Genomic DNA, 24320 nt, shown 5'->3' on the forward strand with positions numbered 1-24320 from the left:
CTACTTAGGATTACCATGGAGCATGTCTAAACTTTTTTTTTATGCGATGTAAATTAATCTTATTAAGTGATAATGTGAAAGTAAGTCTTTGAGTTGGGATACTACATCCAACTTGGAATTCAAAAAGGAGAGAACATCCCTTAAGGGAGAGATCTCTTCCATTTGGATATCCAAGTTGGGATTACTCCAATATCCAAAGAGAAAAGAAAACACCACTTCTAGGAGGAGTTTAATTTCATTTGAATATCCTAACCCAGTGAATCCAAGAAGCTTATGGAAGGAGAAAAGACGAAGAAGTAAAGACAAAATATCCTACTTTAAATCACTTGCATCAGTTCTAGGATTAAAATATGATTATTGTCATTGGTACCCGACCATTTTTAATTTATGTATACCCTAGGTTGTAATTAAGTAGCATTTTCCACATCAAATTTCTTTTACATTTATTTGATTTAATTTAATTATTGATTTGAATGATGTGTTTAATTGTATGCCTTAGAAATTACCTGTTTTTTTTAGGTTTCTTTTCTTGTATGCAGTATTTTAGCCTTGAAATATGCGAAAGCTCGTGAAGGAATGATAAAACTTTTTCTACTTAAATTAATTAAAACTTTTAGGCTCACATAAAAACTTAAGCAATTTTAAGAAGTAAGATTGGGAATGACAATAGATTATACACTACTTTTCCTTATTAGGCACCTCCCCGTCTGTGGGTTCTAGTAGACAATCTTACATATTATGGTGCAGTTTTGTTAAGGGAATATTGTGTAATCTCTAGGATAAAATCTATTTCTAAGAATTTTTAAAATTGTTTTATATATTTTATTATAGAAATGTCGATCATCATACATTGCAATAAAAACTAATTAAAAGAGACTTAAAATTTAATTGCATTTTGTTTCAAGCATATTCATCCTACATGTGTTAAGGGGCTAATTTGGATCTACTCAAGATGTCATCCCCAATTTCTCAAAACTTAATTAATAACATCCTACCTAGGTGGTTAGGTGGTTCTCCAATCCAGGCCGGGGTAAGTCCAGATTTGCATTGCATTAGTTAGATTTTCCAATGCCCATTTTAGACTTAGGATCAGAGGCAGATTCATAGTCATAAGACCCCAAAATTTTGGAATATAATCCCAATTTTTTAATAAATTGATCAACTCAAATTAAAATCTCATCAAATCAAAACTTAAAGCCAAAGACATAGGATAGGTCGCAATATTTTTGAAGTGTTTTAGAATTCCAAAACACCTCTTACCTTTAATCCTTTGATCTCCAAAATAAGTTTTCAAATTTAATCCAATCCTTATAGAAATTCCAACATCAATCCTTTGATATCACTCCTTGAAATTCTTAATAAAATTTATGTTGTTATTTTAATCGAGAGTTTTCATAGAAAACTCAAGTATTTCTATGATGTAATTAACTATGAGGGCTTACGCTCGAATGATATTTAGACCACATATCAACTTTCAAAATTAATTTTTTAAAAACTCAATTAAATTCCTTTAGAAAATTCAAAATCAATGATGATCATTATTGTCATATTCGGATGAACAATAATATGTGATATTTTCTTTCCTTGGAAAGATATATCATTTATTATTTTAACTTCGAATATGAAATTAATGATCTTTCATCCATATTATAATACTTAGATTCCCTTATGGATTAAATGTAGTTCTTCCTTGAATTCTAATATCATAATAAGGATCAAACTTTTAGTTTTATCATCTAAACCCATTAGAGAATGATATGTTTGCCTCCCAAGGAGATGTATATCGTTCATAATGACATATTCAATTTTAAAATTGAAGTTCCAAAAATAAAATTATTCTAAAGAAAATTAACTTTTCAAAATCTCCTTTTCAAAACTCAACTTTTCAACTCAAACAGTCACACAGTAAGATAAGTTATATAAAAACAAAGATAATCTAGAATGAATCAAGGTTTGACAAATAACCTCTCAGATTGATAGGATTGTTTGAATATGATCATAAAGTAGATAAATAACTAGGATTTAATCCAAATTCAATTTCTGAATATAAATGGTTAAAATTTTGAAACATTCATTAAAAATCATGCAATACAAAATTCTTCATATTGTACTAACAGTTCAAATTTTAAATTTTAAATTTGCCTAATTCTGATAACATCGATTCGATAGCATGGTCTTTCAAAATACCTTATTATCCTCTACAGTGAAAGATTATATGGTTTAATTAGTTATATTTTAATTTTATATTTTCTATTTAATTAATCACTTTAATTAATTTCTTGATTAAAAAATTACACATTACAAATAAATAGATAATTCAAGTATTTAATTTTTATTCCCCCTTATGAGTGTGTACTGGATTGTCTAGCCAACATACACCTAATTACATAATTGAGTCAAGAAAATAAAAAGTACCAACACTTTTATCCAAAATTGATTAGACCATAATGCTGCACTATCTTAATTATGACTTTTAAAACCAGCTCATATTATATTGTATCTAAATAGGTTAGTGACAAATAAAAGAAATAGGCAATATATAAAGTAGAGATTAGTAATTGAACAGGCCAATAATATTTATAATCATCAAAATACTTTGTCAAGCTCCTGAATTCCAATAGTTGAGGGAGGGGAATTCAAATCTAGGGGGTAAAAATTATGGAAGAAAATATTTTTTGATGAGAAAATTTTATTAAGGAATTTTACGATATGGGTCCAATTATAAAGGTCAACTTTGGTTTGGGGAAGCATGCTATAATTAATTTTCATTTTTTAATGAGAAAAAATGTTTCTATGAACTACACATGGCCAGTGACAAATATGTTATTCTTTATGCTCTCCTAACATATGTATACATATTTGAATAAAAGAGTATCTCAAAAATATACATGATCATGAGACCAGGTCAAGTTTGTATGTCCCATATGGTTGGGGTTGTGGGAAGTGTAAGCATACAAACACCTCCTTAATATAATTTAAAGGATTTCTATATAGTTTAGAATCATCCGCTTAACAAGATATGTTGCGAGGAGATTGCTTCATCAAAAAGGTGAGTAGAAGATGAGTGTGATGGATAAAGGGTTATTTTAACAATATGATGATGAAAATGTTGAATATGTCATAATTATTGGGAGCGTGGGTAGAGTAGTTAAATGAGATATGTAGATGGAAGTATTAAATGATTTTAGGTGATAATTTTTCTACCATTATCAATGTAAACAAAGTGGATTGGAAGTTAATTTTTTTATTTATTTTGTACTGGTGTTTTAAATTAATTGAAAACATTTCAAACCATGAAGTTTGTTTGAGATTAAAAAGTCATATGTAATGAATAAAATGATCAACAAAAATAATATAATATTTATATCCATTATATGAGATGATAGGATAAGTTTGAATATTAAAAAATAATAGCTCAAGTGGATACAAACTAGTAAGAGAAGATGAGGTGAATGTTAACTTGTGAAATTTATTATGATAAAATAAATTACAAAAAAGAATAGGATATTGGAATAAAATAAGACTTAGTTGGTGTGATTAAAAACTAAGTGACCCAATATTTTGTTGGATGGATGGACAAGAAAAATGATTCACTAACCAAACGAGGTTTTCATTGTCGATAAGGAAATGATTAATGACATTTTAGATTATGATTGAGAACCAAGTGGTTGATCATCTTTCTAGGCTAAGGGTTGAAGAATCTGCATATCATGAGTATGAAATAAATGAATTATTTCCATATGAACATTTATTTGCATTAAATTCTAGTGATTCACCTTCTATACGGATATAGTAAACTATATTATTAGTGGACCCAAAATCTAGAGTTTTATATAGTGTAGTCATTAATAAGGTGTATAGGACCCAAAATCTAGAGTTTGATTAATAAACAACCTTTATTACTACCCCTATAGACGCCTAGGAGATTTTGAAATTTTTGAATGGACCAACTAGTGTAGAAGAATGGAATCTTAGAAGGGGTAATGTTATAAACTTTCTTCCATCTACACTTTCCTGAGTGTCAAAGGCTTGGCACTATTTTATTTAATCCCACTTTACTTCATGCAAAAACATTAGTGAGGTGAGCAAGGATAGGGCATTATTGAACTATGATATTTAGGTTGGTCACTCTAGAGATGTAGGTAAAGTTATATATTCTTACCTCATGTATATGATTAGGGGGTCCACATATGTTGGTTTTTGGCAACCTTTCTTGATTTACTCCATGTGGTTTATAGGTGTTTCAGGTAAGTCTAGGGAAGACCATCTCTTCCTCATTTCTACCATAAAAAAAAAAAAGAATCATTTAAGGAAAATACTCAGGTAAAAGGGAAAGGTCCTAGTGTACCAAGCCGGCCTAATTCCAGCCTGCCTAGCTCTAGCAGCATAGTTCCAGTCAATCTAAGTAGATCCCCTTAGAAACTAGGAGAGTAGGTAGCCGATCTCAGGGATCAGGTAACAGGTATGCATTCATACTATGAGGATAATTGCTAATGGCAACAGGGTATGAGCCATCAGATGGATTATATGATGGATAGTGCTCAACTAAAAATAGTTCTCATGTTCTTTTTCTTGATCACAATGTTATATCCCAAAGCTAAAAAAAAAAAAAGTGCACTCTTGCTCACTCATATACTAAAATAGAACATTGTTCCATTGTTTTTGTCATCATTGAAATTACCTTGTTATAATCGTTACTTGTAAACTTAACATCTCTCTTCCACTTATACATGCCATCTTTTATGATAATATTGGCACCAACAACTGATGTGCAAATCCAGTTGTTCACTCTCGCATTAAATACATTGCCATCAACTTCAACTCCATTCGATAAGAAATTTAAAATGGAGATATTTGTGCATATATTGTATTTTCTTATGATCAACATGCAAACACCTTGATCGTGCTACGCATCACTGGCTTGAAAAATTTTATGTCAACACTACTAAAAACTAGATGTTTTTACAGCAGTTTATAACAGTGGCTTATAAACTGCTGCTATAAATAGTTATAGGCAGCGATTTTCACCGTTGCTAAATTTATTATTAAAAAATAATATTTTTTGCATCATTCAATATCAACTTTTTGAAACCGTTGTAAAAACTATTTTAAAATTATTGCATTTTAATATCCCGCTCAGCTTCCGTCTCGCTTGCCCAGTTTCCCTCCTCATTCTCCCCCTCTCGTGCCCTAGTCTCAAGGGTGAAATCCTTTATTTCGAACAGTTTTTACTCCATCAGCTCTACTCATGCACCTTGTTCTCTCGTTTCGTCTGCGGCAAAGCCAAAAGGTTGAAGGCCTCCTCTCTCTACCGCTCGCTATTATTCGCACGCCGCAGTCGAATCAATCTTCTCCTTCTTCTTTCCCTAACCGATTTGCAAACTCTGGTATTGCTAATAATCTGGCTTCTCCAAGGAATTCTTGATGAATTCTTGTCAAAGGGTACAAGGCGTGTTTCCTATTCTGTGCTATGATTTTGAAGTTCTGTCCAAATTGCGCAGTTGAGGAAATTAATGAAATTTGGGATTTGGATTTGGTTAATTTGGGACTATTCTGTTGGTAAGCATTAAACCACATGAAAGATATGAATTTTGTCACACATCTGCCAAGCAAAAAATATGTTGATCCATATGAATTTAAGCTCTTTTGGTTGAAAATGGGGTTGTTCATTTGATTTATTAGGCCCAACGTTTTCTCTCTTTGAGTTACACTCTATCACACTAAGCCTACTTACGACCGCATTCAAGTATGTCTAATTTGTTCAGGCTTTGTTTCTCAACTTAGTAGTTAAAGAGAACTTACATCTTCTCTATAGCTATAGTTGTGGAGTCGTGGTAATGATGTAGCATGTTTGGATGGTTTGAATCTTCTCAAGCAACCACAACTACCATCATCGAGGTGATTTATGTATGGTTGTTCATAATAAACTACTTCTATACCAATCTGATTGGCATTTCTTGTTTATTACTTGCAGAACTCTTTTCTTTGAATAACTTCATCTGGTTGTTCATATTGCTTACTTCTCTAGTGATGATCTGACTTAGAATAAGGTAGATAGGATAGAATAATGCTATCTTTGATTCAGATTACTTAGTTATGTTTGATTTTGGTTGACGATCAAAATCTTTAATCATTTATAGCATAAGGATACACCTTTTTCATGTTTTCTTGGTAGGAGATTGAAATTAAGGAACTTTGTTATGAACTTGGAAACGATGAAATGTTTATATGCTTGGATTATGATATTGTAAATTTTTTGCTTTTTGGGGAATTGAAATCAAATAGCAGTGTAATAAGAAAAAGAATGTAAGCATCAAACTACAAGCTAGATATCTGTTAATGGAGTTTCATAAGAATGAGATCTTATTGAAATTTCAGTATGGTGTCTGTTCAACATCTACCATTGTTATCTAGTGTTAAGCAGATTCTACTATGAGAAGTTTCTTGTACACTTTCTATATGTATACATTAGACTATTTCTAGCAAACACTTGTGTTATAGTGGGATTCTATTGAGAAGAAATCCACTGTTTTTGTCTATGGTCGAGGAGCCAGCACTACTTTAAATTGATTTTGAGATTCATGAGCTTATTTATGAAAAAAAAAAATCATTCTAATGGCAGCTGCCAAAGCTTATGGAGTTGATTTTTTTTTTCTTATTTATTATCATTTTCAGTTAAAAAATAGAAAGAAAGAAGGCTACAAGAGGGTGAAAGAAAGGATCATGGAACATCACATGAGTGAAAGAATTGATTCATTTTTCAAAGAAGTTCTACAGAATCGTTCTGCTTCAGTTTTCAACACAAAAAAATTCATTTTGTGTCAAAAGAAGAACTTAGCCAATATTGCTTTGGTAGTATTTGAACAAAGGAAACTTATTGCATCATGTAATCTCTATCATGTGTGTTTTGTACCTCACTTTGATTGTGTTTTCTCAAGTTATTAATTTATATGGCTCTTGATTTGTTTGTTAATTTTACAAGATTCGGCCTCGATTAACTGACGATTAATGTAATGTTTACATTCACTAAATTTATATTTGTATAGTATTTTATTTGTATTTATAATTTGATCAAAAATTTAATTTTTTTGCATTATATTTTTTTTAGTCTGTGATGACCTTTAGCAGCGGTTTTAACCGCTGCTAAAATCACCTTATAGCCGCATTTGTAAAACCGCTGCTAAAACCTTTGTGGCGAAAGCAAATACAGCGGATGTACATCAATTTTTTAACAGCTGCAAATAAATTAGTATATGTTTAAACCGTTATAGTAGGTCATAAAAAGTGCTGCAAAAGTTTGATTTTTTAATAGTACTCTTTTGGGACTCCCAAATAAAGGGATATATATATATATATATAATTTACTTTTTCTCTCAAAATTAAATAGTTTTTGTTACACATGCATTCATTAAAACTTCATATAATTTTACATAGTTTGTAATAGGGATAAATTCTTTATCCAAATTATCACGCTCCACAGTGTAGGGTACTAGGGTTAAGCCAGCGACGCGATTTTGCTCATCGATCCGTGCTGATCAACCAAACCTTGATATTAATCTGCCTAGCTCCATCATTCAAACTTTCACCATCCGTCCTCAAATTCATACTGAAATTACAATCAAACCACTCGTAATGTTTTACGCTGTTAAATAGAAATTGGACGCCTCCGGTGTAATGGCGGATAACGGCGTGTCAGGCACGTCATAAACCTGCACCGCACAATCCTCTCCCAAAAGATCCTCAACCTCGACTTTGGGATCGTATCGCTGCATAACCAGCACCGACGCCGCCGTCGAGAACTCCGGCGATACCAAATAACTTCCCACCGGACCAAGTTCAGGACAATCCGTTCTCTCCACCAATGCCACTGCAACCCTCGCCCTCCGCCCCACGATAAACAAATTAAACCTACCTGCAGCCTTTATCGCCGCCGCCACCTGCACCGTCCCCACAGCCGCCACTTCCTCGTACCTCCCAGAAGTCTTCTTCGATTGGAAGTACGCCACCGACTCTTCGTCGTCGGCGTCGGCAAGGTCTTGCTGTAAAAATCGAAGGACGACGAGTGAGATTCCGGGATGCTCCACCATTCTCACACCATAATCGAGGGCCTCGCGATCATCCGGACCGCCGAAGAAGAGCACAGCCATTGTATACGATACGTCGCTGGATGAGACGAGTGCCGCGCCACCGAGGCCTCGATCAACTAGCACAGCGACAGAGCAGGGGGCGGCGCGGAGAACGCGCTTGTTAACGTTGTGCTGTGCTGCACCGTTTGACTCTAGCACGCCATCAATTCTCTGGAATTTATGGAATGGAAGAATGATGAGAGCAATGCGTTTCTGCTCAGCGCTGGCGATGATGTCTTCGTGGATAGTGTTCATGTCGGAGATTGCCGTCATTGGGCGGATGGCGACTCGGCTGAGCTGTCGGTATGCTTCAAAGGCGACGACCACGTGGTCTTCATCGGCGTCGGTGGAGTTGGGCCGGCGCCAGAACGGGAGGCCGTTGAGGCGGGCTTTATTGACCATGAAGATGGCGGAGGAGCGTTCAGAGAATTCCATTAGGTGCATTGCGTAGACGGTGAGTCGGCGCCGGCGGGTGCCCCGGGATGATTCGATGAGGTTGATTAAAGTTGGAATATTACGGCTACAGTGGAAGCAGGCGAGGATGCGGAGCTCGTGTAACAAGTTGTCGTCGCGGCCAATGGTTCGGTGTTTGTAAGGGGTGGTGGAGTGGCGGCGGCGGGCGGGTTTATAAACTGCCATTACGATGGGAGTGGTGATGAAAGTGGTGAAGAGAGCCATTAGAACGAGGATGGCGAAGCATTCATCGTTGAGAACTTTGCGGTCACGGCCGATATTGAGGACGATTAGCTCGACGAGGCCTTTGGTGTTCATTAGAAATCCGAGGGCGAGGGCTTCGCGAGCTGGGACGCGGATGAGGAAGGAGACTAGGACAGTGCCCACGATTTTTCCGAAGCAGGCGTTGGTTATGACGAGGACGAGGAGACCCCATGAGCGGGCGCCGGAGATGGTGGCGATGTTTGTTTTCAGGCCGCTGGAGACGAAGTAGAGGGGTAGGAGAAGGGAGGAGATGAGGTCCTCGAGCTTTTCGATGAGGACTGTTGCAAAAGGTCCTTCTTTTGGGACGAGGACACCCACGACGAAGCCGCCGAAAAGAGCGTGGATGCCGATGGCATCTGTTATGAAGCCAGCGGCGAGGACGACGGTAAGAGTAGCGCAGATGAAAGATTCTCTGACAGGCTCGCCGGCGGGGGACCGTCGGGCGGCAAAGGAGAGAGCGGGGCGAAGGAAGATGGTGGCGCCGATGACGAAGGCGACGGCTGAAAGGAGGACCCAGAGGGTCTTGAGAGGGGATCCGGAGCCGGAGAGGGCGATGGCTAGGGCGAGGAGGATCCAGGCAGATACATCGTTAACAGCGGCGGCGGACATGGCCATGCGGCCAAGGTCGGTGGTGAGGAGTTTGAGCTCGGCGAGGATGCGGGCGAGGACCGGGAAGGCAGTGATGGAGAGGGAGACACCCATGAAAACGAGGAACGGGCCTGGGCGGACGCCGGGGTTGACGGTGGAGCGAAGGACGACGGAGGTGCCGATGCCGAGGACGAATGGGAGGGAGATCCCGGCGACCGCAATGGCAAGGGCGGTTCTCCCGGTCCGCCGTAAGGCGCGCAGGTCCAATTCAAGGCCCACGAGAAAGAGAAAGAAAAGAAGGCCGAAGTTGGCGAGCGTATCCAGGACTGTTATGCTCCGAGTTGGGAACACGTTATTCAGAAAGGTTTTGTTTCGGCCCAGTGCTGATGGGCCGAGCAATATCCCTCCCTGTATTCATCGCACATCATTATAATTATTAATAATTGAAAAACGAATAATTTGTATGATACAACAATGTAAGCAAATAAATATGGTCACTATATTTTCATCATGATTATCCTAAGAGTTGTGCTGACAAACACAGAAGTAAGAACATAGTGAGAGATTATGGAAGGCTTGAGGTGAGATCAAGGCTAATTTAATTAAAAGCAAAAAAAAAAAAAAAGAAATAATAAAGATACTTCCAAGAAATAAAAATTTTATCCAATTACACCCAGCATGGTAGGATTTTGTATTTCAACGAATTTTTAGTTTTAACTTTGATCTTGTTGCGTGCCAAAATTTTTTTAGAAATTGAGTCAAAGAACTTTTAGTCTTAATGTTGTACAAAAATTTAGCACCTAATAATAAAAAAGGATTTGCAAGAGACATCTGATTTTTTGCATGAAAAGTTCATAAATGGAAAAATCAGGAGGCAGGCTTGGTTGAATTGGTCACAAATGATGTCTTTTATTGAAAGAAGATGTTGATATGATATAATAAATATATAGTATACAATACTTATTACATGATGATAGTTGGAATTGTTTTGGGTCATGAGAGCTATCTTTAAGAGATAATTTGCATGCTTATTTGATAGTACTCCTTTCAGGAGGGGAGAATAAAAATCATGAAATCTATAAAAAATCGTGATGCTAAGAGTTTATGTCAATGTCATACATAGTTCTTACAAGTGATGGCGTATATTGATATAATTAGCAACACCATGTGATGAAATCGACAGGCATTGGTGTAGCAAGTAATAATATTATGAAAACCATTGCAAAGCAAAGATTTTTGGAGGACTATAGTCAAGCGATAATAGTAAGAGGATCATAGTTGGGAGCATTGATGTTTGGAGGACTATATTCATGTTATGGTATTTAATGGACCATATCAGAGCATCAATGATCAAAGGACTATAAGAGGATGATAGTACTCAGGGGATCATAGGGGGCAATATTGGTCGGAGGAAAATATTTAAGTGATGGATGCCATGGGATTATAGTCAAAAGACAAATGTTGTAGGACCATAATCGAGTGATAGGGGTTAGAAGGCTATTATAAATATCATTTTTTTATTTTTGCAAGATAAGTTGTGCATTTAAATTAAACATTAATAGTTTAATTACAATTAAACATAACACTTTCTCGTGAGATCAACACTCTAATATATTATTTTATTATTTAATTCATCATCTATACTTGCATATTTTAGTGGGATTTTATTAATTTTATATCAAGGAAAACTTAAGCATATTTCAAAACAACAAGTCATATTTTAGCCCCACGCCCATCAAGTTTTTGGAGTCGTTGCTGGAGAAGTAACATGCTTTTATTATTTTAATTATTATTTTTTTGAGGCAAGTGCATTTGTAGACCTACTTGTAACCTTTATCTTTATTTTGTTTGATATAAAGTTTGAAATTTCCTAAAAAGCATTTTGTTAATTCTTTGGGTTGTGGTTTCTATTTTAATAGTTCCATCATTGTTGTATGTATGGGAGATCTAGTAAAGAGTCATTGTTATGTAATCCTGAGATAGATCGAACCCTTACAAAAATAATAAAAATAAGAAGATTTTAAAGATCTCTAAATTAGTGCAAGATCATGACCATTCTAGACTACTTAGGGAGTATGTTAACCCTATAGTACAAGGAATCCATCGGAGTATCAATAGACCCACTATCTAGGCCAATAAATTTGAACTGAAATATGTCATAACTAAAAAGGTTCAAAATTCTCAGTTTGGGGGAGTTCTTGTTGAAGTTCTCAACTTACAATACAATTTATTAGTTTCTTGGAAAGCTTATCACCATTTAATATAATAGTATCAATGATGATGTTATTAGATTAAGATTTTTTTTTATTTTCTCTAAGGGAAAAAGCTTTGATGCGATTAAATTTTTTGCTCCTAGACTCTAAAACCACTTGGAATAAGTTGGGTCGTAAATTCTTATCTAAGTATTTATCACCTTAAAAAATGATCAACCTTAGGAATATTATCACAACTTTTGCTCAATTTGAGGGAGAATCAATTTATAAAAATTGATAGAGATATAAAGAAATGCTTTGGAAAATGCCCTCATCATATTTTACCTAATTGGTTAGTTATTGAGACTTTTACAATGGATTGTTAAGATCTTTAGATCAATCATAAATGCTACAACTAAAGGATCTTTAATGTCTATGCCATTTGTGAAAGCATAGAGGAAATGACTATAGATAAATTTTAGTGGTCTATTTGTAGGACGAATCCTAGGAGAGTATTTAAAGTCAATAAATTGGATGCTTTGTCAATTTTTACTGCTCAAATAGCTATAATTTAGAAGAAATTAGTTACTATTAGATTTAATTCATGATAACGATCATTTAATGAAATTAGAATAGCATAATTTTTATACTAATAATGATAGTAGTGCTCTAGGGATTAAAAATGTGAATCTTTTTGGAATGTAAAATAATCTCTATTCTGATCAATACAATCCAGGTTTGAGGAACCATCCTAATCTTAGTTGGTTAAATAATATTGATAGTAATAATCAGTGGAATGCAAGTAAATCTAGTCAAGAAGAAAATTGGAATAAACCTCAATAACCTATAATGAATCCAAGACCTTCTAATCCCACAAGGATTTAATCAAAATAATTAGTTTGGAATAAAAAGACACGTTTGGAAGAAATAGTAATTCAATTGGGAACTCAATTACAAAATCAAGATACTTCAATCAAAAATTAAAAACTCAAGTAGGATAGCTTATAATCACTTGAAGTGATAGACCCCTTAGATCATTGCCTAATAATACTGAAGTTAACCCTAAAGAGAAAGAGAAGGACATTATGAAAATAACTTGATGAGTGATAGTGATGCACCCCAACCAAATTGATAAATCTTGGCAAGTCGGGTTAAATATTATAAATTTACATTGTATTAGGAGGCAACACAATCATATTCTGTGTTTTTAATATTTATTTATTTTTTTATTATGTTTTGTGTTATATTTTGTGGTATATATCTTTTAATTTGTATTATTGCTAAGTCATTCTTTTTTTTAATTTTGACTAAGTTATGATATGTTTCATAAGAGAAAACATTATTATGCTAAAAATTGAACTACCGCTACAACGCTAGGATTTGAAGTGCCACAATGTCTGCTTGTTAAGATTTGCAACATTTGACATTAGCATTGTAGTGTTGAGCTCTCAACAAAATTCATTGAATTACAATGTCACAATATTGTATTCTTGAACACCACAACGGTTTGATACATTCTTGAGCACCTTAGCACTACCATTTCAAGCGTTGCAACGTTACGTCCATTATTTCCACAATTTTTTGTGACAGTACACTCAATAAACCATATAATCATAAATTTTCTTTATAATTCTTTGGTGAGTGTTGCAGCGTTATTACAAGCACAACAACATTATATCAAGATTATTATGACTTCAGTTGAAGAGACACTGCGGTGATCTTTGGTAAATCCATGATGCTCATACTTGTCAAACAATACAGTGGTTGCCTAATCAAAAAGTTCTCGTTTTAATTTCCCATGTGAGCATTGTAGTACCATGTATCCTGTTCTACCGCATTGTTTATCAATTTGACTTGTTTATCATGTTGTGTTTTTAAGCACTGCAATGCCACAATCTCTGACATTACAAGACTTCATTTGTTTATAAATAGAATCTTAAGATTTTTAGTTGTTTCACTACATTTTCATTGTTCTTATATCCTCAAGATCTACATGTTTAGTCTTTACTTATGTGCAATGGCACTTATGATATTTGGAAGACTCATTTACTCTTCTTTTATTTATATCATCATGGGTACTACTTCATTGGGTTTAGGGAACCCTTCTCTGACTTATGCCTTATATTTTATTGTTGGTGTGAGAGTAGGGGGTAGGTGGGACCAAACTATGAAACAACTTTTTCTTATTTATGCTCCTATAAAAAAGAAAATTTTAGGTATGAAATGTGATGATGTGGAAGGTCCTAGTGAACCCAAATCATCTAGTAGGTCTGGCAACAATAGTGGAAGAAGGAGCTCTAATACTCCTAAATCATCAGAAGATCATATGGTAGATTTGTGCAAGTTTTTAGTAACAAAAACCCAAAAACAATAATTTTATTTTAGTAGGATAAATTGTGCACTTAAATTAAATAGTAGTAACTTAATTGCAATTAAGTAGAACACTTTCTCGTGGGATCGATACTATACTCTACCACATTATTACTTGATTCAGCATGTTTCCTTCTTTTTTTTTTTATCTTTCATTTATTTTATATCAAAGAAAATCTAAAAATATTTTAACCGAGCAAGTCATATTATAGCCCCACGCCCGCTAGAGGTAGCAGGAACATAATTGAGTAACATTCATTAGAGAACTTAAGAGGGAGACGAGGGTTGGAGGATAATAATTGGGCGATGGTGGTCAGAGAACCATACCCTGGAGATAGTGGTCAACAATCCATAGTTGAGCAACGGTGGTTGAAGTATTGTAGGAGGGTAATGATGGTTGGAGAACTTTAATCAAGCAAGGGTGGACAGAGGGATGTAGTCGAGCGAAAATGGTCTAAGGATCATAGTAGAGTGATGATAGTTTAAGAAAAGTTGTCTGGCTATAATGGTCAGATGATGTTGGTCGAGCAGTTGTTTGACAGAGATGGTCATAAAGTTTTTTGAAGGTGGCAACCGAGCAATGGTGTAATTTGAAATATGGTTAAATGGTGGTGCTTTGGTGGAGCTCAAGGATATATAAATCTTTTGAACTCTTTTGAATTTTAAGCCAATGTCATCCCCTTCATCATGAGAGTATATGGCATATTTATTGATTTTTTAGAGTGATATGCTCACAAATATAGCCAAAATCTGAAGCACTCTATTGGACAAGCCGTATTGATTTACTCAATCAAGAATATTTCTTTCCACTTTTAAGTGCCTTAGTTAAATTGGAATTAGATGATATTAGGCTTTTTGGATTCGTCATCAAGAAATTCAATCTGATTATAAGAACACGAAATTTGGAGATTGTTTGGTTCTTCAATAAATGTTGCAATGTTTTTCTATCACGCTTCTATGCCTCAATCTAGATTTATTCGAACATGCATTGGATAGGTGTCGTTATATTTTTCCCATCTAAATGTTTAGTTTGACACTTTGACTACAAATATGCTATAATCATAGTTCAAAAATTTCTGAATTTTAATTTGAAAGTTTTCGAATCAACTGTGGAACGGGATTTATATTTGGTCAAATCAATTTTTTTATGATGTATAAATTCTTGTATTATTATTTTTTTGAATAGTCCAAATTGATGTTGCCTTGATTTTTCACTTTAATTCAAGAAAAAATTGGATTGGATCAAAACATTTTTTATTTTTTTTTATTTGTTTAGAATGGATCAAGCCTTTTATTTTTAATTTTTTTTTTAGATTGGATCAAAACATCTTGTGGATTTTTCTTAGGATTTAGGGTTTAAAATCTTTAAATTTATATTACAATAATTTCAAAATAAAATAATAATTTTAAGACATTTAATATCAAATTTAATTGGATATCTTGATCTAACTTTTTTTCTCTTTAATTTATCTACAAATAAATTGAATGAAGAAAAGAAAAAGATTAATTATATATGTGTCTCAAAGTAACTCGTTTTATTTTGAGATATATACAATATTAATTTATAATTAAATATTTATATGTTATATTTATATTAAAATAAAATTAATAATTTTGAGATCAATTATATCTTAATTTATGTGTAGACATTCTAGCTCATTTTTTTACATTAAAGGTCATAGCTTCAATCTTAAAAAAACAGTTTTTTTATTTTAAATGATAGACTTTGCGTAAGCTTGAACCTCTCACGATACAATGTCTTTTCCATTAAATGCTTCAGTCCCCTGTAACATCTCCAAAGTCTATAAATACTGAAATATTTGAAGTCAACCTTTTGAGCTGTAATGCCCAATAACTAGCGTACAATGATCACGTTTGATTACACACCCCATTGGTCAATCAAGCATATTTACCTCAGTATGTTTAAGTTAGATGACCAACTAACATTGTAAGAAAGTTTTAGAATTAGATCAGCTGACCGAAACTAGTTAATATTGTGAACATTTTTTTATGAAATTTTTATGCATCTTCCCACAATTTGGTAACATAAATTGGATCATTACATGATGTATAAAATTATCAAACAGTAAGAATATTAGCCGATATGTCACCAAAAATTGTTTTGATCATGTTTAAATCTTCAGACATATTTGAATTAAAAAAATTTCAAAATTAAATTTGGGGTCATCCAAACTCTAATCTTAGCAAATTTATTGTCAAATTGAACATCTTGAAAAGGCGAACCTAACGTCACCGAAATTGGTCTAATTCGCACCCAAATGGTCTCAAATCAATAGGTTGAAGGATGTTTAGAAGCTTCAAAATATTAATTGGGTGACAAATTCATATCCAAATACAACATGCTTATAGTTCAATCAAGAAGCTCAATGAGATGAATCCAATGAGCCCATAATTACTTAATTCTAACAAAATTGAGGAACCTAAATATTGAATGAATGATATATGTAAAGGGCATCAATATGGGTCATCCGATGGAATACTCTCAATTTTCCTCAGATCTTCTACTAATTTACGGAGTATGTCACTCTCAAAATCTATAAAAAGCCCCCACTCTTTATATGAAGGAGTCTTTTTGGAGGGGCTTGGACCTTTAGGCTAGATATTGAAGAAAACTATAAGATAAGAATCTCTTAGCACCACTGCAGGCAAACCCTAGCTGCCATACAGCCGCCACCAGACTTTTACTGGCGAATCGTCACCATTAGACCTCCGCCCAAACATCACCGTCTGACCTCCATCCAGCCGTCGCCGGCGAATATGTGCCAGACTATCGTCATCGACCATCAGCCACTGGAAGGTCTCCGCCTACCCTCTATCACTTGCTGACTATAGCAATTCCAACCTCGATCGTCTGACTATGCTCCCTTCGACCTTAGTTGACTGAATAAGTTCCCTTCGTCGTCAATCACCTGATTTCGATCCCTTTAATATATATCCTATGACTGCGATCCTCAGATCACTGTCATCAAAATGCGTCCCCTTCGACCACAGTCGTCTATCGACCATGGTCTTTAGGCCACAGTCACTAGTTGGCTACGGTCCCCAGACAACCATTACAAGATTATGGTCGCTTCGCCCTCTATTTCCTGACTATGGCCCCCCTTACATTTTTTGCTCGATTGTAGTTCTCTGACCTCCGTTGCCCAACTGTGATCCATTTGACCTTCGTAGTCCCCTGACTACGATCCTTAGAACATCTTCACCCTATTACGATCCATTCGACCATTCTTGACTGACTTTAGTCCCTTTGACCTCCATGGTTTGCTAACTATATTCCTCAAAGAACTATGATCCCTACGATCCTCCTTTCCCACAGACTATGGTCCATATGACCTCATATTCCTAACTACGGTCCGTCTGACACCGTCGCTTGATTGTGGTCCCTTCGACCTTTGTCGGCCAAAAACTAAGATCCCTCATACCTCAATCATCGAACTACGGTTCACCGAACACCATTGCCCGACTTCAACCCCTCTAATCTTCATCGCCCATCGACAACAATCTTTAGACACCATCGTCGTAGTATGTATGATCCTTCGAACTCCATCACTTGCTATGGTCCCTCCAACAACTGTTACCTAACTACGGCCCTGACAACTAAATGAGCATGCAAATGTTTATTAGTTATGTGTGAAATATGATTTTGATCATTCAAGTTGTATTGTTGCATGCCTCGAACCTTAAGTCAATTTATCGTACTCGCTATAGGGGAGCGTAAGGGGCTCCTTTCCTGAGTTGTCAAATATAAAATTTTCTTTCGTATATAACCCTTGTGTGGATTTGAAAGTTTTCATATAACACCATGCTATATGACCAAGAGAGATTTGCACTTCTTTCTCTCCATTTTCATAGTGGATTTCTTGGTGTGGTGTGGTTTTGTGATTTTTTTCATTTTCAAAAATTTTCACATTAAATCATTGTGTCCTTAACTTTTCGCTGCTTCTCAATTTTTTCTTAGACCAAGGTTGTTCTGTTAGAGTGGGAGCAACATAATACTCCAAATTGGAGTCGCAGCACTGCAAGGAAGACTGAGCAATTTTTTTCTTTCTCGTTTTTTCGCTGCGAGAACAGTGTAAGAGATAAGAGAAGCAAGGAGAGAGCGATAGAGAAGATAGATCTATACTTATTTCTCCTCTTTTTCATAGTGGATTTCTTAGTGCATTGTGGCTTAATGTTTTTTTTCCTAATTTTAGGTTATTTCATGTTTAATACTAGTGTCCTTTACTTTCCATTGTTTTTTATATTTTTCTTGTTTGTTTATTGCGGTGTTTACTTCCATCCCCAATAACATTCCTTTTAGAACATCTCTCATGTCATTGGATTTTATTTAACTCTCACTATACAATGTGTTATGTACGATGTATATTTGCTATATTATGCCAAAATTTTCCCCCAAGGAAAGGAATCAATTGTAACCAAATAAAAACATTAGTGGAATCATTTCTACTATGCAAGGCCTTGAGATTTTTTTTTCCTTATAATTTTTTTTTGCGTCTTATATGATTTTTGTACCCATCTCTTTTATTTGTGTGTGAGTTGGATCTTTATACAAAATTAGGACTTTATACTCTCTATCTCTCTACCATCAATAATGTTCCAGCACACAACATTACAGAAATTATTTTAAAAATAATTACGTTGCACTTATAATTTAATAAATTCTAGCATATATACATACAATTAAGATTTTCTGTTTCGTCTATATATTGATTTATATAAGCTTCACATAATTTCCCAAAAAAAAAAAAAAAAAGCTTCACATCAAGCAATGCAAAGTCTATGCAACTTAGTTGGCGCATTAATTTAGTTAACAAATAATTATAATTTTAATCCATCTCATTAAACTCATAGTGCGGTGCCCATGCTAAGTTGACATTTTAGGCACAATTTTTTTGAATTCAAAATTGAAAAGTAGTGTTGTGCACAGCCGCTAATTAATCCAATAGGCATACCGTGTGGGCCCAACTTGAGCGGAATATTCAAAAAAAAAAATTTCAGGAAATTCTTATCTAATCGTTAATTTATTTCAAGAACTATATAATATAAATTTTAATTGATTATTAGTGGAATCCTTTAATTTGTTGTTTTCTTCAGAATTTCATGTAAAAATTTATGCAATTGATTATTTATCTTTATTCATTTATTCTTTAAAAGTTAATAATTATATATTTCTAATAAGAATTAAAAATAATGTTTAAAAGAGCACAAATTTTAATATATAATAAATGAAGATGAAAGTTTCTTAAACAAAATTCTATAAGAAAATCCTGATCTGGTTTATTTAGTGCATATCTATCATTTTTTTTTCCTGTAGTTATTTACATTACTGACAAATGATTTTTACTTATGATTTTAAATAATAATAATAATAATAAATATACATAATGTTTTTAGAAAGAACGTAAAAAATAGTAAGATAGGAAGACAGAGAGGAAACAGAAGGAACTCACGATGATCTCAGCGATGACGCGCGGCTGGCGAAGGGGTCGGAGCAGGAAGGCGAGTGCACGGGTAACAACAACAACGAGAATGATCTGGACGATCGCCAGCGGCAGAGCGTAATGGAGCGGGTTTTCTCCTTGCCATGCTCCGTCCGATGTCGCCTTCATCGGCGCCGGACAAACTGCAGCCGCCGTAGCATTTCTTGCCGCTGCCATTGACGATTTTCCCCTTTCAAGATCGAATACCTCAACCGACCCAAAACTCAACTCGGAGAAAATCGATTTAGATTTCGTAATCCCAAGAGGAAGGAGAAGATGCGCTCAATCTATTGATAGATTATCTATTTGGCAGGAATAATTCATCGAGAAGAGAGAAAAAGGCATGAGATATAATTGGGGAAGGGAGAGAGGTCGGCAAGGAAAAACTTATAGTACCGTGATTTTTCTTGGTCAAAGTCGACCTCACGGTATCGAATTTTTAATAAAATGGTATTATTAAATTATATATATTTTAATTCTTTTAAAACATATAATAAAATTTCAAGAGAAGTGCTATAGAGGGTTTTTGAAAAAAAAAAAAAATAATAACCCTTATATTCAAATCATTAAAAATATGTATGCAAGAGCTATTACTTGTATTCAAACACAAAGTGGTTTGATCAAGTATTTTCTTATTTCAGTTGGATTACATCCAGGATCAGCCTGAATTTCATATCTTTTTATTTTAATCATGGATGTTCTTACTAGACATTTGCAATAGGATGTACCTTGGTGTATGCTTTTTGCTGATGATAATTTTCTTTTTGATAAGACTAGAGAGAAAGTTGAAGGTAAACTTGAATTACGGAGGTCAACATTAGAGTCTAAAGGTTTTCATCTGAGTAGATCTAAAATTGAATATATGAAATATAATTTTAATAGTAATAGATCTAGTGAGGGGATTGTGACTTTGGGCGATTAAGTTATTAATAAGAGTACATATTTTAGATATCTTGGATCTATTGTTCAGAGTGATGGTTAAATAGATGGGGATGTTATCAGTATAATTCAAATTGAATGGTTGAAGTTGAGGAATGTATCGGGCTTGTTGTGTGATAGAAAAGTCCCTCTCAAACTTAAGAAAAAATTATATAAGATGGTGGTGAGACTTGCAATGCTTTATGGTGTCGAATGTTGGCCAATAAAAGAGAAGCATAATATTAAGTGTTGCAGAGATGAGGATGCTTAAGTGGATGAGTCGCTTTACTTTAAATGAGCAGGTGTATAATTTTTTAAATAAAAGACAGCAAATGGACCTCAAAATTCAGAAATGAGCAAAATTAGAAAACCAAATTCTGGTTTTTAATAAACCGAATTTTTTTTTTCTTAATTAAACCGTTTTAATCCGTTATATTATAAATTTCCTGAAATTTTATGCATCTTTTAATTTTTTAATTAGTTTTAATTTTAATGGAATTATTAAAAAAAATGAAGTGCTTAGTTTTTAAAATTATATGTTAATGTAATTTGCAGTTAATTAGATTATTAAAAAGGTTTGGAATAAATTAAATTCTATTATTATTTAAAAATGGATTTCTTAATAAAATGTTTAAATTAAGCTATTAGTAATTTATTTATGTATAGTATTATTAAGGAGGTACAGATTATGATATTTTCGGTTTCTTAATAAACCCATTATGCATTATAATATTGTGATCGTTCTTGGACATACTAGACCTCTGATTTTTTAAAAACTAATATTACTAAATTATAGATAGTGGTCAGAAAGATAGTAGGCTGGCAATAGATGTCAAAAGGATCGTAGTCAGCAGGTGATAGTGATTAGGAAGATCGTTATCTAACGATGAAGGTCTAAAGGACTATAATCAGCGAGCAACAATGATTAGAAAGACTATTTTCTGGTGAAGGAGGTTGGATGGACCATAATCAGGTGGCGATGGAGGTCAAAAGTTCAGCGATGAGTAGAAGTCTGACATTAGGTAGATGTTTAATGATGGATAAAAGTCCAGCGTCAAATAGAAGTCCGACGAAAGTCCGATGACGAGTAGAAGTCCGACGACTAATGTAAGTCCGGCATTAGTTGGTGACCGGGAGGTGGTTGAGGAGGAGCTTAGTGGCAAGAGAAATCTCTGATTTCCCATCCTCGTATCTCTTCTTTTCCTCCTTGCTTCGGACCCACTACTTCCTCCTTCGACCTCTCCCCGAATGAAGAATGACGGGTCTATTTATAGTTTTCTAAAAGTGGCGTGCCCAGTGTTGAGATAGCTGCTACTTAGTTCTTGCATGTTTGATATTCTTGCAACTTGTATATTTTTTATGATTTCAAATATTATTGCTTTGATTATTATTTTTCCTAACATATTTTAGAAGAATTATTTTGCTCTTGTGTGTGTTAACATTTCAGAGAAATTATACTCCATATTGTTGAAGACTTCAAATCAAGATTAGTTTAGAGTTTATTGTAATTGAAGTATGTATTTTCCATTTTATTGAGTCCGAGAGAGTGTGATTGTAATTGAGTAACTGAGCACACACTCACCAGGGGAGAGTTTAAAAATCATATTTTTTAAACTGATCATATTGTATGATATCTGTTCGTATCGGACGATCTAATTAGTTTTTTTTTTCTCGACGAGCAGTCGAATGAATAGAATAGAAATAAAAATTTTTTAAGTATGGATCGTACTGTACGAACCTAGTTCGTATATGCCTTCCAGAGTATGAAATGGACGGGTCCTTATTCGCTCAAAAATATTTTTTTCTACGTATGGATCGTGTGGGATGATCACAGTTCGTACATGCTTTCACGAGTATGAAATTGACGGGCCTGTTCTCGCTCAAAAAATTTTTTTTCTAAGTATGGATCGTACTATACAATCCCAGTTCGTACATGCCTTCCAGAGTACAAAATTGTGAGGTCCCATTTCATCCCGATGTTTCATTTAGACAAATTTAAAAAAATTATAACTAATCATACCGGGCGATGAAGTTATCGTAAGTACGCCATCTAGAGTATAAAATATTGGGGTTCTTTTTCGTACAAATGAATTTTGAAAATGTTAAGAGAGTTGCTATTTGTATGTTTTACATTTTTGCAACTTGTATTATTTTGATGATTTCAAATATTATTGTTTTATGTATAGATATCTCCTAACACTTTTTGGAAGATTTGTTTTTGCTCTAATGTGTACTAACATTTCAGGAAAATCAACTCCAAACTATGAAGACTTCAAATCAAATTCAGAATCCAATCATTTGTAAATTAAAAGCTTTAATAATGTTTTTGAATTGAGAGGGAGTGATTGTAATTGAGTGAATATTCACAACACACACATTTGGGTGAATAATTTTTGTGAACTGATCGTACGGGACGAACATAGTTCGTACGGGACGATCATGTCAATTAAACCCTTGGAAGAGCAATGAATCGAACAGGCAGGGAGAAAATTTTTTCTAAGTCCTATTCGTCCAGACGAATTTAATATTCGTCCCGGGATGAACGCCTCTGGATTCTCACTTTGCACTGTTCGTCCAGACAAAATGCATGGTTCGTCTCTGGATGAGATTCTCTGTTTAAAATCATCTAGGATGAAATTTAACCTTCGTCCCTAGACGAAACTCTCTGTTTAAAATCGTCCAGGATGAAACTTTTTTGTCCTAGGACAAACCGAACCGACTTACCTCAGTTGATTACGTCTTGCAGGGATTTGGAAACTGACCTATGGAATAACTGTTTCGTACCGGACGAACCTAGTTCGTACGAGACGATGATCGTGTACGAACATAGTTCGTACCAATATACATTAGATTCGTTTCTGACACTTTAAGTAAAATCGTCCGAGATGATCCACGATCGTATGGGATGATCCACTGCGTACAGAATTGAAAATTTGCAGTTTTTGGGCAATTTTTCTTGTCTTTCCAATATATAGTCCCAATTAGACTGTCACCTAATCTTTTTGGTCATTGATCTTCGTGCATATTGAAAGAAGACTTAAGGAGAGAGTGAGAGAGAGCATTCAAAGAAGAATTTCTTCCACTGGAGCGTAAAGGCTTTACTTGGTGTTCAATGGTAAGACTTCCTACTTATGATTTGAGATTACTTCACTCTTTTCTTTCTTCTTTATAGATTTCTTGTGAGAAGATCTGTCAAGGAGATCAGGTTCTCTGCCCACACTAGGAGAGTGTGAAAGGATGATTGGTTCTCTACCCACACTAGGAGAGTGTGAAAGGACGAAGGGTTCTCTGCCCACACTAGAAAGAGTGTGAAAGGATGAAGGGTTCTCTGCCACACTATGAGAGTGTGAAAGGATGAAGGGTTCTCTGCCCACACTAGGAGAGTGTGAAAGGATGGACGGTTCTCTGCCAACACTGGGGATAGTGTAAAAGGACGACGGTTCTCTGTCGCACCGGGTAGTGGTAGAAAGAGTGTTTGTAAAGGCTTCTCCGCGTTGCTGTGGGAGCAAAAGGAGAGACACTATTGGTATTAGTGCAATACTCAGAGGGTACCTCTAGGGAGTGGTTGTAGGTCTGGTTTAGATCGAATCAACTAATAAATCTTGTGTCATTTTTATTTTTTTATTTTTGCATTTAACTGTTTAAAAAGTTGTGGTTGAAAATGAAAGTTCGTTAGGATGTTAAGCCCTTATGAACTTAGTCCCAATCTAACCAAGAGGGGGGGGGTGAATTGGTATTTTAAAATTTTCTTTTCACAAAGAATAAAATCACATAAACCAAAATCACACCACAAAAATAAATGCGGAAAAATAAAAGTGCGGAAGCAAGAAAATAAGAACACAGGAATTTATAGTGTTCGGTCAGCTCGACCTACGTCCACTCCTTGGAGGCACCCTCAAGAGTGCAAC

The 24320-nt window shown here is 34.7% G+C and overlaps 1 protein-coding gene across 1 annotated transcript; it reads right to left on the reverse strand.

The window, feature by feature from the left end:
- Positions 1-7387: 7387 nt before the first annotated feature.
- Positions 7388-19828, reverse strand: LOC110097979 (cation/H(+) antiporter 19). Its single transcript, XM_020824664.2, has 2 exons — positions 19465-19828; positions 7388-9839 (listed from the first exon to the last, which is right to left on the reverse strand). The coding sequence occupies exons 1-2, from the start codon at positions 19669-19671 to the stop codon at positions 7638-7640; spliced, it is 2409 nt and encodes an 802-aa protein (XP_020680323.1). The 5' UTR covers positions 19672-19828; the 3' UTR covers positions 7388-7637.
- Positions 19829-24320: the final 4492 nt, after the last annotated feature.

Source organism: Dendrobium catenatum, unplaced genomic scaffold (genome assembly GCF_001605985.2).
Source record: "Dendrobium catenatum unplaced genomic scaffold, ASM160598v2 fragScaff_scaffold_455, whole genome shotgun sequence".
NCBI lineage: Eukaryota > Viridiplantae > Streptophyta > Magnoliopsida > Asparagales > Orchidaceae > Dendrobium > Dendrobium catenatum.